At 59.6% G+C, this 15,882-nt stretch overlaps 2 protein-coding genes across 2 annotated transcripts; both read left to right on the forward strand.

Annotated features, from left to right (window-relative positions):
* Positions 1–307: 307 nt before the first annotated feature.
* Positions 308–7,731, forward strand: RPL3L (ribosomal protein L3 like). Its single transcript, XM_001497904.6, has 10 exons — positions 308–509; positions 1,008–1,200; positions 2,533–2,701; positions 3,904–4,039; positions 5,571–5,757; positions 5,852–6,012; positions 6,217–6,318; positions 6,863–6,958; positions 7,175–7,294; positions 7,589–7,731. Exons 1-10 carry the CDS (start codon positions 507–509, stop codon positions 7,643–7,645), a joined length of 1,224 nt encoding a protein of 407 aa, XP_001497954.1. The 5' UTR covers positions 308–506; the 3' UTR covers positions 7,646–7,731.
* Positions 7,732–8,133: 402 nt separating this feature from the next.
* MSRB1 (methionine sulfoxide reductase B1) lies at positions 8,134–11,622 on the forward strand. Its single transcript, NM_001170424.1, has 4 exons — positions 8,134–8,239; positions 9,846–9,994; positions 10,317–10,431; positions 11,500–11,622. The coding sequence occupies exons 1-4, from the start codon at positions 8,185–8,187 to the stop codon at positions 11,529–11,531; spliced, it is 351 nt and encodes a 116-aa protein (NP_001163895.1). The 5' UTR covers positions 8,134–8,184; the 3' UTR covers positions 11,532–11,622.
* Positions 11,623–15,882: the final 4,260 nt, after the last annotated feature.

The following is a 15,882-nucleotide window of genomic DNA, read 5'->3' on the forward strand; positions in this document are numbered from 1 at the left end:
TTGGCTCTTCGCTGTTAAAGTCAAGGATCTCGACACCGAACAGCCCTGGTGGTCCTTCGGGCACACAGTCAACCCCCCCGCCACCCCATCCCCCTCTGCCTCAAGGCCAGCAAACTGGACCCAGACCCTCCTCCCCCCAAGAGAAGCCCCCGAGCTGGTGTTCCTCAACCCCCTCCCACGCCAAGTTCTTCCTGTCTTGGGAGGGTCACATGAGGCAGAAAGCAAAGTGAGTGTGACCCAGTGTCAGGGTCCCTAAAGAAAGGAGTGCCAGCCCTGGCTCCAGGTGTCCCCACCCCAGGCTGCCCATGTGATGCCCCCCCTCTGCGCGGTCCCAGGCCAGGCCTGCTCCTGGCACCAGAGCCCATGCCCGCCTCGGGAGATGACCAAGCTCTCCTGCCAGGGGCTAAATCTGGGATCTGGCTGCTGTGCGTCCTGGCCCTGCCACTCGACTTCCAGAGCCTGGCAGGGAGGCCCCTTCCCTTCCTGACCTGCAGGGACCGGCCGCCATGGTCAGTGGGCTGGGGGGGCTGGAACAGGAGCAATCTGGCTTCCTGGGGAGGGGCAGGTGGGCTTCTGGAGTCTCTCCCAGCAGAGACAGTCCTTGGGCCTGTGAGGGAGTAGGTGACTACAGGGGACAGCAGGGGCTAGAGCTCAGGTTGCCAGGCCTAGAACAGGCGAGGAGATGGACAGATGGCAGTGCCCCCTGCATCCGTAGCCCTCGGCCACAGTGTGGGCCTGCCCCTCCTGGGCCCAGCCTGGCTGAGCCCCCTGAGGCAGGTAGCCTGTGCCCGAGGAGCCTTGGTGCTGGCTCCTTCCTGAGACAGCGCCCCTGGCAAACGACCCCTCCTTCCCTGTAGATGGCTGGGGGAGGCACTGAAGACCACCAGGCCTGCATCCGGGGTCTCTAGCTCACTTCTGTGGGTCTGGGCTCAGGGACTGTCCAGCTGCCAGGGACACATCCCCATCACCGAGCCCCAGCTCTGCCCTCCCTCCCCTCCTGCCCCCAGTCCCATCGGAAGTTCTCGGCCCCTCGGCATGGACACCTGGGCTTCCTGCCCCACAAGAGGAGCCGCCGGCACCGGGGCAAAGTGAAGACGTGGCCTCGGGATGACCCCAGCCAGCCCGTGCACCTGACAGCTTTCCTGGGCTACAAGGCTGGCATGACACACACTCTGCGGGAGGTGCACCGGCCGGGGCTCAGTGAGTGGCCGCAGGGGACACGTAGCGGGGTGGGGGGTGAGGTGGCGAGGGGAGCATCTCTGACTTCTGGAAATCTGGAGAAACTTCCAGATGTTAGGAGCCAGAACTGGGCTCCGGGAGGGGAAATAGCCCCAAAAGGGTGAGGCCCTGACTGCTGGCCACTCTGGGGGTGGGTTCTGTCGTTGCCCCCAGTTTACCGATGGGACAATCGAGCAGTTCTGAAGCTTGCCAGCCGCCCAGTTAATAAGCAGAGGAGCTGGGATTCAGAGGCGGGCACCCTGATATGCTTTTCATTTTGAGATCATTGTAGATTCACACATGGTTATAAGAAATAATACAGAGACCCACGTACCTTTCACTCAGTTTCCCCCAATGGAAACATCTTGTAAAACTGTGGTAACATGTCACAACTGGATACGACGTGGATACATCCTACCACCTTGTTGTGGTTTCTCCAGTTGTGTGGGGGTGTGTATTTAGTTCTAAGAGGTTCTGTCGTGCATAAATGTGTGCACCCACCGCCTCAGAACATCCCATCCCTAGGCGGCTCCCTCCTGTTGCCCTTTTTAGCCACAGCCGCCCAACCTTCTGGTAACCACTCATCTGGTCTTCATCTCTCCTAATACTTTTTTTTTTTTTGCTTTTTCTCCCCAAATCCCTCCAGTACATAGTTGTATATTTTAGTTGTGGGTCCCTCTAGTTGTGGCATGTGGGACACCGCCTCAACATAGCCTGACCAGCGGTGCCACGTCTGCACCCAGGATCTGAACCAGCAAAACCCTGGGCCACCAAAGCGGAGGGCGAAAATGTAACCACTCGGCCATGAGGCCGGCCCCTTTCCTAAGACATTTTTTAAACATACTTCTTTTACTTTGCATCAGCCTCAATAATAACATCTATAAAATCATGCATTTTGGACAAGTTGTAGGTTTTTTCTGGAATTCTTCAACATACATTCACAACTATTAAAATAAAAAATGCTCATTTGTGCTCCATTAAAGGGGCTCAACCCTACCTTCTGGAGGACGCTTCCCTGGCTGTTGTTTTCCTATCCCATTCCTGAAGTATCTTATGGGGAAACTGAGGCAGACAGCAGGTCAGATCTTGCCTGAGATCTTAGTCAGAGCTAGCAAGGACCACCCGTGGAGCCCTGACCAGCGGCTGCTCCACGCCCCCGTGCAGAGCAGGGAGAGAAGGGGCAGGGAGCAGGCCGGCTGAGGGCTGGGGGTCAGCCTGGGCTCTGCTCCATCCTCCCTGGGGCAGGAAGGGGTCTTCCCCTCCATCCTCCGTGGAGGAGGCCCCTCTCCATCCCCGTCTCTGGGTCTCGTGCAGAAATTTCCAAGCGGGAGGAGGTGGAGGCGGTGACGATTGTGGAGACGCCGCCTCTGGTGGTGGTGGGCGTCGTGGGCTACGTGGCCACGCCCCGAGGCCTGCGGAGCTTCAAGACCATCTTCGCGGAGCACCTCAGCGATGAGTGCCGCCGCCGCTTCTACAAGGACTGGTGAGGGCTGCCCTGAGGGGCACCACACAGGCTGGTGGGACCACAGGGGCTGGGCGGGCCCTTCACTCCCCGGCCCTGTGCTGGAACGATGCAGGTGGGTGGGCAGGAGAAGGGTGTGGAAGGGAGGAAAGTGTACGGTGGGGGGAGGGGAGTGCCTTCACCTCAATAAAAGATGAGTACTGGAGGGCTGGAGAGGAAACTGGGATAGGGAAAAAGAAGAAGCGAGTGTTCTAATGCTCAGGGTTAATTAAGGTACTAATGTGATGGAATGTCAGAGTTGGCTCTGAGCTTCCTAGCAGCCAGGGTGAAAAGGGAAGCAGCTAACAGGCAAGCTCTTCTCATCAGAAAGAAAGGCATCCTCAGGCCTCATATCTCGCCCGGCACTAAGTCCTGAAAGGGAAGCCCCACCTGCCTGAGGAAACTTGCAGACAGCCACCTCCTTACAGAGGCAGAGGCACAGACAGCCCAGCCTTGGTCCTCTATGGGAGGTGACGAGCGTGGGCCCCAGAGTCAGAGCAGGCTGCATGACCAGGCCAGCTGGCTGATCTCTTGGAGTCTTGTATCACCCCTCTACACACTGTGGATGCCGTCAAATGGAGACGGGAGTAGTCCCTGCATCATGGGGCTGCTATGAGGTTAGGTGAATGTGTGTCAAGGTTCAGAAAAAGTCCTCAGCAAATGCCGCCAGCCCTGTTCTCGCTGTTTCTGTTGTTACCAACCTGCCCCTTACCCAGAGGCTCTGCCCTCTGTGACGCTTGGTTTCTTCATCTGTAGAATGGGGATAATAATGTCCACCTTCCAGAGTTCTGGCGAGGGTGAGGAACCACGGGGCACGGTGCCTAGCCAGTGCCGGCTGTTTGCTCTAGAAGTGGGGTCGGCAGCCATGGCAATGTGGGCAGGTGGCCATGGGCCGGTCGGCACGCCCCTTCCCCCAGCTCCTGCATGACTGCCACTTGCTCTCAGGCTCTGGGGAGGCAGCAAGGGTGGAGGAAACTGAGGCCTGGAGAGGAAGGGATGGTGTGTCTGGACCCAGCGCAGGGACCCTGGGGTGGGGGCCTAGCAGTGGCCTTCCCCAGGAAGGAAAGGAGGGGGAGGCGGCATTTACTGTCCTAAGACCCCTGCCGGGGGCTGTGGGTATGGGGGTGGCACGGGCCTGGGTAGCGGCTCAGCTTCCCTCTGAGTACGCACCGTGCATGGCTCAGGCACAAGAGCAAGAAGAAAGCCTTCACCAAGGCCTGCAGGAGGTGGCGCGATGCCAGCGGCAAGAAGCAGCTCCAGAAGGACTTCGCTGCCATGAAGAAGTACTGCAAGGTCATTCGGGTCATTGTCCACACCCAGGTCAGCCCCACCCCTTGTTCACACCCAGCCAGCCCCACCCCCCTGTCCACACCCAGTCAGCCCCCACCCCTTTGTCCACACCTGGTCAGCCCCCACCCCTTTGTCCACATCCAGGTCAGCCCCACACCCTTGTCCACACCTGGTCAGCCCCACCCCATGTCCATACCTGGTCAGCCCCCACCCCCTTGTCCACACCTGGTCAGCCCCCACCCCCATGTCCATACCTGGTCAGCCCTCACCCCCTTGTCCACACCTGGTCAGCCCCCACCCCCTTGTCCACACCTGGTTAGGCAGTCTGCCCCTGTGCACCTCCCCCCACCATGCCAGCTTCCTGGAGCCCTGGCAAATGTCAGCCTAAAAATATCAGGAACCCGGGCACAGGCCCAGAGGGTCGGCTGACACCCGCAGCCCCACGGATGGGACGCTGGGCCTTGGCCCTACCCGGCGGCCAACCCAGGCCCTGAAAGGCCCTGAGGGCCTGCGTCTCCTGCCAGATGTCCTATGTAGAGGCTGGTTGCCTCCCTTTGGGTTCTGGCACAGTGTGTGTGTGAATCAACATTCGGACATGGGCTGATGTGGGCTGACAGGTTACCCACACCCTCCGGCTTATTCTGGAACATTCCTTAGTATCTTGTCCTCAGGGAAGCTTCCTCTAGGCCTGGAGCAACCCCCCTGCCCCTCCCCTGTTATTCTCACATGTGTGGCTCCTGGTCACTTGTGTCACTGGTTAATGTCCGTCCCCTGAGACAGACTTGAGCTCGGCAGGGCAGAGGCCACAGCTGCCTGCTCAGCACTGTGCCCCAGCACCCACCAGAGCCTTGTATGCAGCAGGTTCTCCATAAGCACTTGCTGTTGAGCACTGTGCTGTGACCTAACCTTGTCCCTATTTCCCCCTGTGCAGCCCCACAGCCTGTGCCTCACACATAGCAGCCAGAGATGTTTAAAAATATGAATCAGATCGTGTCACACCCCACACTTCGAATAAAACCTGAGCTCATCCCAGCAAGACTTGCCTGGCCAGGCCCTGCTCACCTCTGACTCCATCCTGCTCAACATGGTCTAGACACTTCGATCTGCTTTCTGTCCCACCAGTTCCCTGGATCTTCCCTGCCACAGGGCCTTTGCACACGTGATTCCTTCTGCCCAAAAGACACTCTCAGATCTTCACCTAGTGGCTCCTTGTTATTGGCGTCGCTTCCTCAGAGAAGCCCTCCCTGACCACCCCACGTGCAATAACTGTCCTCTCCACCCCATCAGAACACTTAGCCCTCTCCAAGAGTTTACGTGCCTTCTGTCCCCCAACTAGATGGTGGCTCCACGAGGGCCGGGACCCTGTCTGCCTCCTTCCATGCTGTATCCCCAGTGCTTAGCACAGAACATGGCACGTAGCCAGACCAGAGCATGGGAACATCTGTTGAATGAATGCATGCTTGAAAGCCTGTCAGGGTCACCAGCTGGTCATGTTATGTCTGCAAATGGGAGGTGGGAGGTGTGATCCTCTGGGAACTGACTGGCTGTGCCGTGTGTGCAGATGAAGCTGCTGCCCTTCCGGCAGAAGAAGGCCCACATCATGGAGATCCAGCTGAATGGCGGCACGGTGGCTGAGAAGGTGGCCTGGGCCCAGGCCCGGCTGGAGAAGCAGGTGCCAGTGCACAGCGTGTTCAGCCAGAGTGAGGTCATTGATGTCATTGCTGTCACCAAGGGCCGGGGTGTCAAAGGTAGGGCCAGGTGGGAGTAGTGGCTCAGGGAAGGCTGCCTGGAGGTGGTGGGGGCCAGAGTGGCCTCTCAGCCACCAGCCCCTCCCTCCTGCAGGGGTCACAAGTCGCTGGCATACCAAGAAGCTGCCTCGGAAGACCCACAAGGGGCTGCGCAAGGTGGCCTGCATTGGTGCCTGGCACCCAGCCCGAGTGGGCTGCTCCATCGCCCGGGCTGGGCAGAAGGGCTACCACCACCGCACGGAGCTCAACAAGAAGGTACGTCCGCGGTCCTAGGGGTAGGGGGATGCCCTGACCAGGCCCCCGTCGGGGGGATGCATGACCCAGACCCTGCCTTGTGCTCGGAAGGCACTGAAGTGCCCCCACCAGTGCCTAGTTCTAAGCACACGTGCTGATGGTACAGACATACCACTGGCCCCAGGGGCCACCTGCTGCCCTCAATGCACCCTGTTCTCCTTGCAGATCTACCGCATTGGCCGGGGGCTGCACATGGAGGACGGGAAGGTGGTCAAGAACAATGCGTCCACCAGCTACGACGTGACTGACAAGTCCATCACACCGCTGGTGAGGGTGGGAGGCCAGTTTGGCTGAGGGAGCCTGGCGTGCATGTGCGGGGCAGGCGTGTTGGGTGCTGACCTGCCCCCAGAGCTCAGGCATCAGCAAGCAGCTGCCTGGGTGGAACAAACCCCTGCCATTCCCACATCCTCTGAGCCTCCTCTGCAGACGGCTTACACTCCAGCTGCTGTCACAGGGTGCAGAGTGCAGCAGCTCCAACTGTGGTCTCGGAGTCAGGCCGCCTGGGCTGGAACCCCAGCTGCAGTATGTAGCCCCCATGGGGCCTGGAGCAAGTGACTTCACCTCTCTGAGCTCAACTCAGTTTCTCCCTCTGTAAAATGCAGATTGTTAGATGAGATAATGACAGAAAGGACTTGGGTTGTGGCTCAGACGCTGCCCTGATTAGTGATCGAGGGTGTCACCCCCAGGCCACGGGGCCAGTACTGGCTCCTTCCCATCACAGCTGCATGTGGGGAGTCCTCTTAGGGTTCCCAGCTGCCCCCCAACTCAGCAGCCCCTCTCCTGGCCTGGATCCTGACCCACCTCCCCGCAGGGCGGTTTCCCCCACTATGGGGAAGTCAACAATGACTTCGTGATGCTGAAGGGTTGCATCGCGGGCACCAAGAAGCGGGTCATCACGCTGAGGAAGGTCAGCCTGGTGGCGGGCTGGGGAGCAGCAGCCCCATGGGCTGTGGGAGGTTTGGGGGGCTGGCCTGCCCTGTCCTGGGAGGGGCGGGGAGAGCAACAAGGGAGGGGTTCTGGCAGGAGCTGGGTGAGTGACACCTTCTGGGTGTGGACTGGGGTGATGGGAGGGGGTGGGTGGGGACCTCCCATCTTGAAGCTCTCTTCTCCCGTGGATCCCCAGTCCCTCCTGGTGCACCACAGCCGCGGGGCCCTGGAGAATATTGAACTCAAGTTCATCGACACCACCTCCAAGTTTGGCCATGGCCGCTTCCAGACAGCCCAAGAAAAGAGGGTCTTCATGGTGAGCCCACCCGCCTTGTTCTCTGGGGCTCTGGCCCCATATCCCACCTGCCCCAGAGTGGGGAAGCTGGGGCAGGTAGGGGTGGAAGGGACGCCCCCTGCATTCTTCCATGGCGGGGTCTTTTAGGAGTCCAGCCCTGGGCACTGATTCTTGCTGGAAAAGAGGGGAGGGGAGGGACGGGCGGTGGGAGGCCGGGGCAGGGCCAGCTTTAGGGGACCCCGGCGGCTGGCCAGCGGCAGTATTCCAGGCTGGACCCTGGGACTAATGCTCCTCCTGTCCTCTCCATCCTCGCAGGGTCCCCAGAAGAAGCATCTTGAGAAGGAAAAGCCAGAGACCTCGGGAGACTTGTAGGCGGCACAGGGATCAAGGGAGCCTGAAAGAAGCAGAGCGCGACCCCTGCCAGTCCCCCGTTCTAATAAAGGCCGGAGGCAACTTTTCCCGCGGTGTCTCAGAGTTCGGGGAATGGAAAGGCCGGCCGACGGCCAGTGGCCGGGGACTTAGCACCGGGGCAGGTGGAGCGGACTCGGCTCTGAGGGTGCGGCGTGGAGGCCACCCCAAAAGCAGCGCAGCTCAGCGGCGCCCGGGGCGCTCGGGGCGGGGCGGGGCCTCGGGGATGCGGCACCGGAGTGGTCCTGAGGAGGCTTGATGGGCGGGGCCTGCTGGGAAGGGGGAGAGGGCGTGTCCTCGGGGGCGGGGCCTACTAGAGGCGGAAGCGGAACCCTCGTTCTGGGTCGTGATTGGTCCCCTGGAGGGGCGGGGCCTGGGGGCGGGCTCCGGGGAGTCATTGGTCTTCGGGGGAGGGCCGGGAGGCGGGCGCAGGCTCCCGGGTCCGCGGTCGGTGGCCTCGGGTCTCTCGGCGGCACTCAGCGTGCGGCAGTCCCCGCGGCGCCATGTCGTTCTGCAGCTTCTTCGGGGGCGAGATTTTCCAGAACCACTTCGAGCCGGGTACGACCTGTGACCTGGAGGGCAGCGGGGCGGGGACACTCATTAGAGGGGCCTGCGGGAAACGGGGATCACAAGGAGGGAGGGGTCTGGGGGCCCGGAGAGGGGTACCTGAGGGGAGGGACACGTTAGAGAGAGGTGTCGCTGCCCTCGAGGAGAACGGGCCTTGAGTGTGAGCATGGCTGTTTCCAGGGGCATCTGTGGGGTGAGGGTGCATGAGGGTAGTGACGCCGGTGGGGGGGATCCGAGTCAGGATCTGGCCTTTAGAGGGGCACGAGGAAGGTCTTGTCCAGGGGCAGCCCCCTGATGTTACCCCTGTCCTCTTCCCTCCCGGTTCCCGTGACCCGCCGAGTACACCGGCAAGTACAGGACAACCCTTCCGATCGATCGGATTGTGCCTTCCTGGTGCCTCCCCCACCTGCTCAGGGTCCTGGGGTTGGTAGCCAGGAGTGCCCCAGGCTACCAGGGAGTGAAGTTTGACCAGTGAAGTTTCACCCGACAGCCTGGGCAGGGGTGGGAGGAGTGGGGTTGGTTTGAGGCATGGCCAACCTTTAGCCCTTGCCCTGGGCTTTGAGAGGCACTGGTGAGTCCTCTTCTGGGCTGTGCTGCCTGGTAATGGACTAATTTGGTAAAACTATGCCCACAGGCAAGACTAGGGGAGTGACCCACCTAGGGCGGGATCTGTTGAGTGTCAGCCCTCTAGGGGACTGCGCTGTGACACTGGGCATCTATGGCTGGCAGCTGTGACATAGGACCCTCTGGGCAAAGCCCTCCCCTGAGACCTTCTGGCTGTGGAACCCCGGGTTGTCAGCAGGCTGCTCTGCCAAAGGCAGAAACTCCACTTCCGCAGCACCTCTTGGTTCCTCTTTGCTTCCTCCTCCAGTTCCCAGAAAAGGCTGAGTTCACCCACTCCGGGGGAGGCTGTCCCCAGGCGGGGCTGGGTGAGGAGTTTCCTCACTCCCAAGCACTGTTCTGCAAGTCAGTCTTGCAGCCTTTTTTTTCCCCCCTCAAAGTAATCTTTTGGGGATAGGTTAAAACCTGTCGTCCTCCCTGGCCCTCTGTCTTTCTGGGCCACCTCTGTGGCCTGGAGGCCTTTTTGCGGGCACCGTTCTTTTCCTGGGTGGAGAGCAGGCTCACGGCTGGGTGTCCAGCTCAAGGCTTGGGAAGGGAGGGGGGCTAGGTGGTGGTGCTGGCCTTATCGGAGTCCCCACTGTGTGGGACCTGCTGGGGGTGGGAGTGCCGTGTCCTCCTTGGGCTGCCTGCCTTCCTTCCTGGCTGCACGCCCTCTAGCTGACCTTTTTTCCCCGAGCCTCAGCTTTCTCATCTGTAAAGTGGAAAGGTCTAAACACAGGGCTATTGAGAAGAGTCAGTGAGATAAGTGTGAAAAGTGGGTCTCCTGGTCTCTGGCACATGCTTAGAACCACTAAATGTGAGCTCAGTGGTGTGTCTCCCTGACAGAGCCAACACCTAGAGCTGTGGATGGCCAGTGGGGGTGTGGGGACAGTGTGCAGCCCACTCGGCCAAGGGGGATGGCGCTGTGTCTCCTGGGTCCGAGGATTTGGGAGCTCATCTCAGAGACATCTGCTTTTGCCTCGCCTTCTGCCCGCAGGCATCTATGTGTGCGCCAAGTGTGGTTATGAGCTCTTCTCCAGTCGCTCAAAGTATGCACACTCCTCCCCATGGCCGGCCTTCACTGAGACCATCCATGCTGACAGCGTGGCCAAGCGTCCAGAGCACAATCGGCCCGAAGCCTTAAAGGTGAGTGGCAGCAGCAGGGGGTGGGGAGGGGATGTTGGCCAGGGAGGGCCTGAGAGCTGGCCACCCCTTCCTTCCTTCTGCTCCCCGACAGCTCCAGGGGCTTAGCGTCTGTCTATCCCAGCCAGGGGAGCTGCACTCCAAACTATTGGGCAAGCCTGGGGTCCTGGTGGGCAAAGGGAAGCAGGGTGGCTTTCCTGTGAGGGCTCCAGGACAAAGGTCAGCCTTGCCTGCCAGCAGTTACCTTGAGAAAAGGGCGTGGGGAGGACACCGTCTGCTGGTGGCAGGAAGGGCCATTGTTTCAGCTGTTTGGTGGTCTTCCCAGGTGTCCTGTGGCAAGTGTGGCAACGGGCTGGGCCATGAGTTTCTGAATGATGGCCCCAAGCGGGGGCAGTCCCGCTTCTGAATATTCAGCAGCTCGCTGAAGTTCGTCCCTAAAGGTGAGCTTGTCCTGCCAAGGGGCACAGGCCTTGTGTACACAGGTGTACATTTCAGGGGCCCAGGGGCAGGGGACACACTGTTCTTGTCCACTCACAGTGACAAAGCATGGGGGCACCAAAGCACACTGCCCAGGACCTGCCCAGGGCCACCCCAAAAAGTGGCGGTGGGGCAGGGACAAGGGGGCAGGTGTCCTGCCTCCTGTGCCTGGTTGATCATCTGTGCCTTGAAAGGGGGCATCTGGGGGTGGATGTGGCGAAGGGTTTTCTCCAGAGGCCTGGCCCTTCCCTGTGCCTGGAGTGGGAGGCAGAACTGGATAGAGCCTGGGGCCCAGGGCTGTGTGGCTTCGGGCTTGCTCCTCAGCCTCTCTGAGCCCACCTCCTCCCTACACTGGGGGGGCAATCACAGAGCCTCCGTCACAGGCCTTTGAGGACAGCTGCGTAACGCGGTGCACCTGGGCTCTGGCATGTAGCGATGGCTCCAGTGTGCTCTCCTGGGGGCCGGATTCTTGTTCTGGTAGTTCATCTGGGGAGCTGCTGTCGTCTGTGTGCCCTTTCTCTGGGCTCGGCCTCCTCTCTGGCCCCTCGCTCTCTTGCTCTCACAGAGCCTCACAATCACCCATTCTGTCTGCACACCCAGCCGCCCTGTAGATTCCCCTGCACGCTTTGTAGCTCAAATCCCGGCTCCTTGCTTGCCGCCTGCAGGACCGTGGCCGGGCCCTAATCTTGGTTTTGTCCTGTGTAAGATGGGGCTGCTGACAGCACCTGCTTGCTGCTGTCACCCCGGGGCTAAGCGAGGGTGTCCCTCAGGGCCCGCACAAGGTGAGGGTGCGAGAATGCTTTTGTCCTTTTGTGCTTATTCGTGCTCCGTCCGTGTGGAAGAAGAGACTCAGGGTTTTCCTGTGGATCTCGAGGAACAAAACGGCATCCAGCCTCCCCCAGGCTGGGCGTCTGGGTCCTCCCGGCCCCCCGCCTGCAGGCTAGAGCGGGAGTGGGCTAGCTCAGGCAACCGTGTCTGAGGCATAAATTAGCAGTGACTTGTTTTTCTCTCCCCTCCCTCCTTTCTTTCAGGCAAAGAAAGTTCTGCCTCCCAGGGGCAGTAGGCGGGCAGCCCACACCCATCCCAGATGGACACAGCACCGTGGCTACAGTCCGGCCATCCCACCTTGGAACTGGAACCCCAGACGTTCAGACAGGGGAGTGGGAGTAGCTGAAACATCAGGAAAGTGCCCGAGGCCTTGGCCCTGCACAGGTCCCCCTTGGGAAAAGCACGGGTTTGCCGTGAATGGCCTGTACCCCGCTGCCAGGACGGGCCTGTGAGGCCCCGTGCAGGCTCGTCTTAGCCTTCCGCTCACACAGGAGTCTCGGGGTGGGCCCCAGGCCTACCTTGTCTCTGAATGACTGTGCGCCCCCACCTTCTCTGTCTGCACCCACCCCCTGGGGTCCAGCTCTGAGCTGGACTCCGGCCCTCAGCAAAGCTCATGTCCACCTCCCCAGGCTGTTCCAGGAGACAGAATGCAAACGGAGGCAGCCCCAGCCGGCTGCTCCAGCCCAGTCACTGCATGATTCACTCTGGTGAAACCCTTCGGGGTGGCCAGAGTGGTGAGGACCTGTGACCCGCTGGAGGAGCAGGGAGGGGCAGATTCCTGATCTCTCAGTTACAAAAGGAGAAACCCTGCCCCCATTTCACAATCTGGGCAGGTGCAACTTGTCTCCTTCCGGCTCAGGAAAGCAGCTATTGCTCCATTTCCTCCGCTGCACAAGGCTGGGGACGCTGGAGCTCACAGGCGACAGGTCACACCTTCCCAGGATACGGTGACCGTACCTTACCGCACATGCTCTGAAGCCCTTACCGCCTGGGAGGGTGGGTGACGTGAAGCTTCCCCACCCCCATCTTGAATCCTCTCTGGAGTAGTCAGGAGACGGTCAATAAACAAACGAAGCCCAGGCCTGCTGTCTGTATTAACAGCATCAGGAATGCTTGGCCACAAGCAGCAGGCTTTGCGTGTTGTTTCATTTGTTCCAGAAATATTTATGGAGCGTCTGCTCTGTGCCAGGTGCCAGCCTCGGTGCCGGGGATGCAGCTGTGAGCAAGACAGAGAGGGCCTGCCCTCAAGGTCCTACGGCATAGTTGGGACAGTCAGTTCATGTCAGTGATGATGAAGGCCATGAGTCACCACTGCAGAAGAGTGACGCTAGAATGTGGGGAGGGGGCGATTATGGGGCTGGTGCTTTGGCCCCAGTGATCAGGGAGGAGGATGCCAAGGAAGGGTCGTCAGAGAAGCAAAGAGAAACAAGGTGAGAGAAACAAGGAGAAGAGCTTCCCAGGTAGCACACAGCATGTGCAAAAGCCCTGAGGCAGCATGCCCCAGGCCCTGCAGGGGGAGGTGCGAAACGTGACCAACGAGAATGTGTGCTGTGCTCCAAAAGAACATGGTTTCCCCAGTTTATATTGACAGAAACCTGGGGAATATGTGTGGGAATGGATATAAGGGCTGGGATAATGGTGGAAGGAAGGTAAAGTTGGGTCAGGTGGAATTTACTGATCGAGCCTCGCTCAGCAGAGATTCGGGCTCTGCTTTGGGCCACCTGAGTGCCGTGGGGGGTCATTAGATCCCCAGGCAGCAGGGCCAAGCGGCAGCACTTGGCTGGCAAAGGCACGGTGGGTGTGGTGACCGTGATGCACCACAGAGTCAGCAGCAGGCAGGACAGTCCTGTGGCAGGGGCTGGTTGATCATGGCGCTCCTACAAGTGACATGGATGGGATGCTGCTCGTCTGTATGAGCAGAAGAGTTCTAGGTCAAGTGAACAAAAGTCTAACTTGAATCATAAAGGCAGAAAGCCATGACCCCTCGATCAATTCCCAGACATGAGTTCATTTACAGACCCAGAACTCCTGAAGGAACTGGAAGCGGGGACCCCTGGAGGAAGGACCTGGCTGTAGCGCCCAAAATGTATATTGTTAATCTCTCCCAGCCTTTCCCAAAGGGACCTCCGCCAGGGTGACTGTGCCCTGGGGAAAGTGAGCAGATGTTTCGGGCTTATGGGACCCGGGCTCTGGACTCATACAGATTCCAGGAGACGCGAATGTCACTGTGGGGTCAGGAAGGATGCTGGGGTTGAGGAGAAGACCCACCACGGCTCCCCGTGCTTCAGCGAAACCCCAGCTGCGTGGCCTTCTGGCCAAGTGTCTGCGCTTTCATATTGTGGGAGCATCCGTTGTATCTCTGGGGGAAGCAGCTTTCTAAGTTTGCTGTGGCTGAACCAGGAAAGAATGCATGTGCAGATTTCCACAGAATTATGGTTCCATGAAAGATTCTGAGGAGATGAGGAAGGCTGCTATCTTTCAGAGTGACTTTGGAATGTAAAGAATTTCTTTGGGTTGAGTTCCATGGAAGTTTGTCATTCATTGACCTGTATTCCTGAAATATGAAACATGAATATTTGGGCTAAGGAATAGTTTCTCTTGATAAATAAACACTTTAGAAAAAGAAAAGTCACTGTCTTAGAGTAGGGCTGGTGGAAGTGGGCTCATGGAGTGGGTCCAGTGGGTCCCCAAACCCATTCTGTGGTCATCTCCCCAGTTCCGGATGCATAATTGGAATAGACATACTCAGCGGTTGGGTGCGTCTGCACAGCAGGAGGAGGGGCCTGCAGGTGTGGGGGCAAAGGTGGCCAGATGAGGTTGGAGGCTGGGGAGGGAGGAAGGGGAGAGGTTGGCCTGTTTGGCCTACTCTCTCCTCAGTGATGGGACTCTGCCCTCCGTTGATCCCAGCACAGGCCAGGGGTCCTTGATCTGGTGTGGGGTCACTGGCCTGTGCAGGGGCTGCTGGCTCACTTGCTGGGTCTTGGCGGGCCTCCGGCTCACTGTGCGATCTCTGGCAGAGCACTTAAATCTCCTCTGTCTGTGGAACCAGTCTGTCTCCTTGTTGGGTGAGGGCAGCGAGAGCCATGGGGGGCAGGGGGTGACAGATGCACGGATTCTGAGAGCACTTTGCTCTGTGGGGTAGATCCCAGACACGAGGCTGCGTTGGCCAGTGTGCAGAGGAAGGCGTGCGGTGGGTGGGAGGGGTCAGCACTGATGAAATGCACCAAGGAGGCCCATGCAGAAGAATCCCACCCTCAGGAGGCACCTGCTGCCGCCGCTTGCCTGCTCCCCGCAGTGTGGCAGCCACCTTAGCTAGAAATCATCTCCATCCTGCCCTGCCGTGGGCCAGCACTGATGGCAGCTGCTAGAAAATACCCTTGGGGCTGCAGAGGATGGGTCCTCCACCCCATGACCAGTTCCTACTTATGTGCAGCTTCTTCCTTCTGGACCCCTCTGTGTCCTAAGCTGGTCACCGGCTAAAGTGGAGCCCGGCTCTAGGGCTGCCTTAGTCACCTGGGGTCATCAGTGGCCCTGGGGCACTGTCCCAGCCCAGCCTGTGGCCCACCCACGCCGAATCTAGCAGCCAGCCTTGGCCAAGGGCAAGCCCACTGTAGATGAGCCATGACCCAGTGCTCAGTGTGTCTTCACAGGCATCACCACCCTGAGTGTCTGCCCTAACCCTAGTGGGGCAGGTGCTTGTTCTGCAGGGCAGGAACGAGGCTCAGAGAGGGGGAAGGACTTGCCTGAGGCCACAGGGTCAGGAAAAGCCTCTGGTCCTCTCTGCTCACACCTGTCCCTTTCCTCACTTCTTCACCCAGATGAGAAACAGTGGCTCTGGGAAAGCTGCGACCCGCTTTTGAGTAGAGCCTGAGGGCAACAAGCAAGTTGAAGGTGGTGAGGGGTGGGGAGGGAGCCAGCTGAGTGGTCAGCAGGAATCTCTTGGCCCTAGCCAGAATGGACCTTGGGATTTACTCACCTCTCTCAGCATTCCTGGCTCTGCGTCCTGGCCCAGTGTGTCCCTAAGAGTGAACTTGGCCCAAGAGCAGACTGGCCTCCTCCGCAAACTGGGCCAACGTGTCCAGGCTGTGTCCCTGGGGCTGTCTCTCTGGGTTCAGAGCCAGGGTGGGCTAGAGGACCTGCTAGTGCCTAGGTGGGCCGGTGCTGGGGATGGTGAGGCTAGTACCATTGCTGGGAGGTTCAGTGCCTGGCTGCCTGCACCCTAGGGACCCCACATCGTGCTGGCCCACGGCAGGCCAGGATGGAGAAGATTTCTAGATATGGTGGCTGGCAAGCAATGTCCTTGGAGGTGTGGAGAGAGAAGGGTGAGCCCCAGGACCCTGAGGTCCCCTCACAAGGAGAGCCCGAAGATGGATGGCCACAGGCAGGGTCTGCCTGTCAGGGGCCGGGTTGGGGATGGGTGTCTCATGTGGAATCATAAATCATAAACCAGCCTCCCACCCTGCTGGGTTACACCATAACCATCCCCCTGCCCGTCCCCCCCCCCTCCCGCCACAAAACACTCTCTGAGAGCCCCGCCCCCTCTGCCCCTGACCGGTGCCCTCTTCCTCGTCAGGTGGAGGCTCCAG

The sequence above is a fragment of the Equus caballus genome, chromosome 13 (assembly GCF_041296265.1).
Source record: "Equus caballus isolate H_3958 breed thoroughbred chromosome 13, TB-T2T, whole genome shotgun sequence".
Lineage (NCBI taxonomy): Eukaryota > Metazoa > Chordata > Mammalia > Perissodactyla > Equidae > Equus > Equus caballus.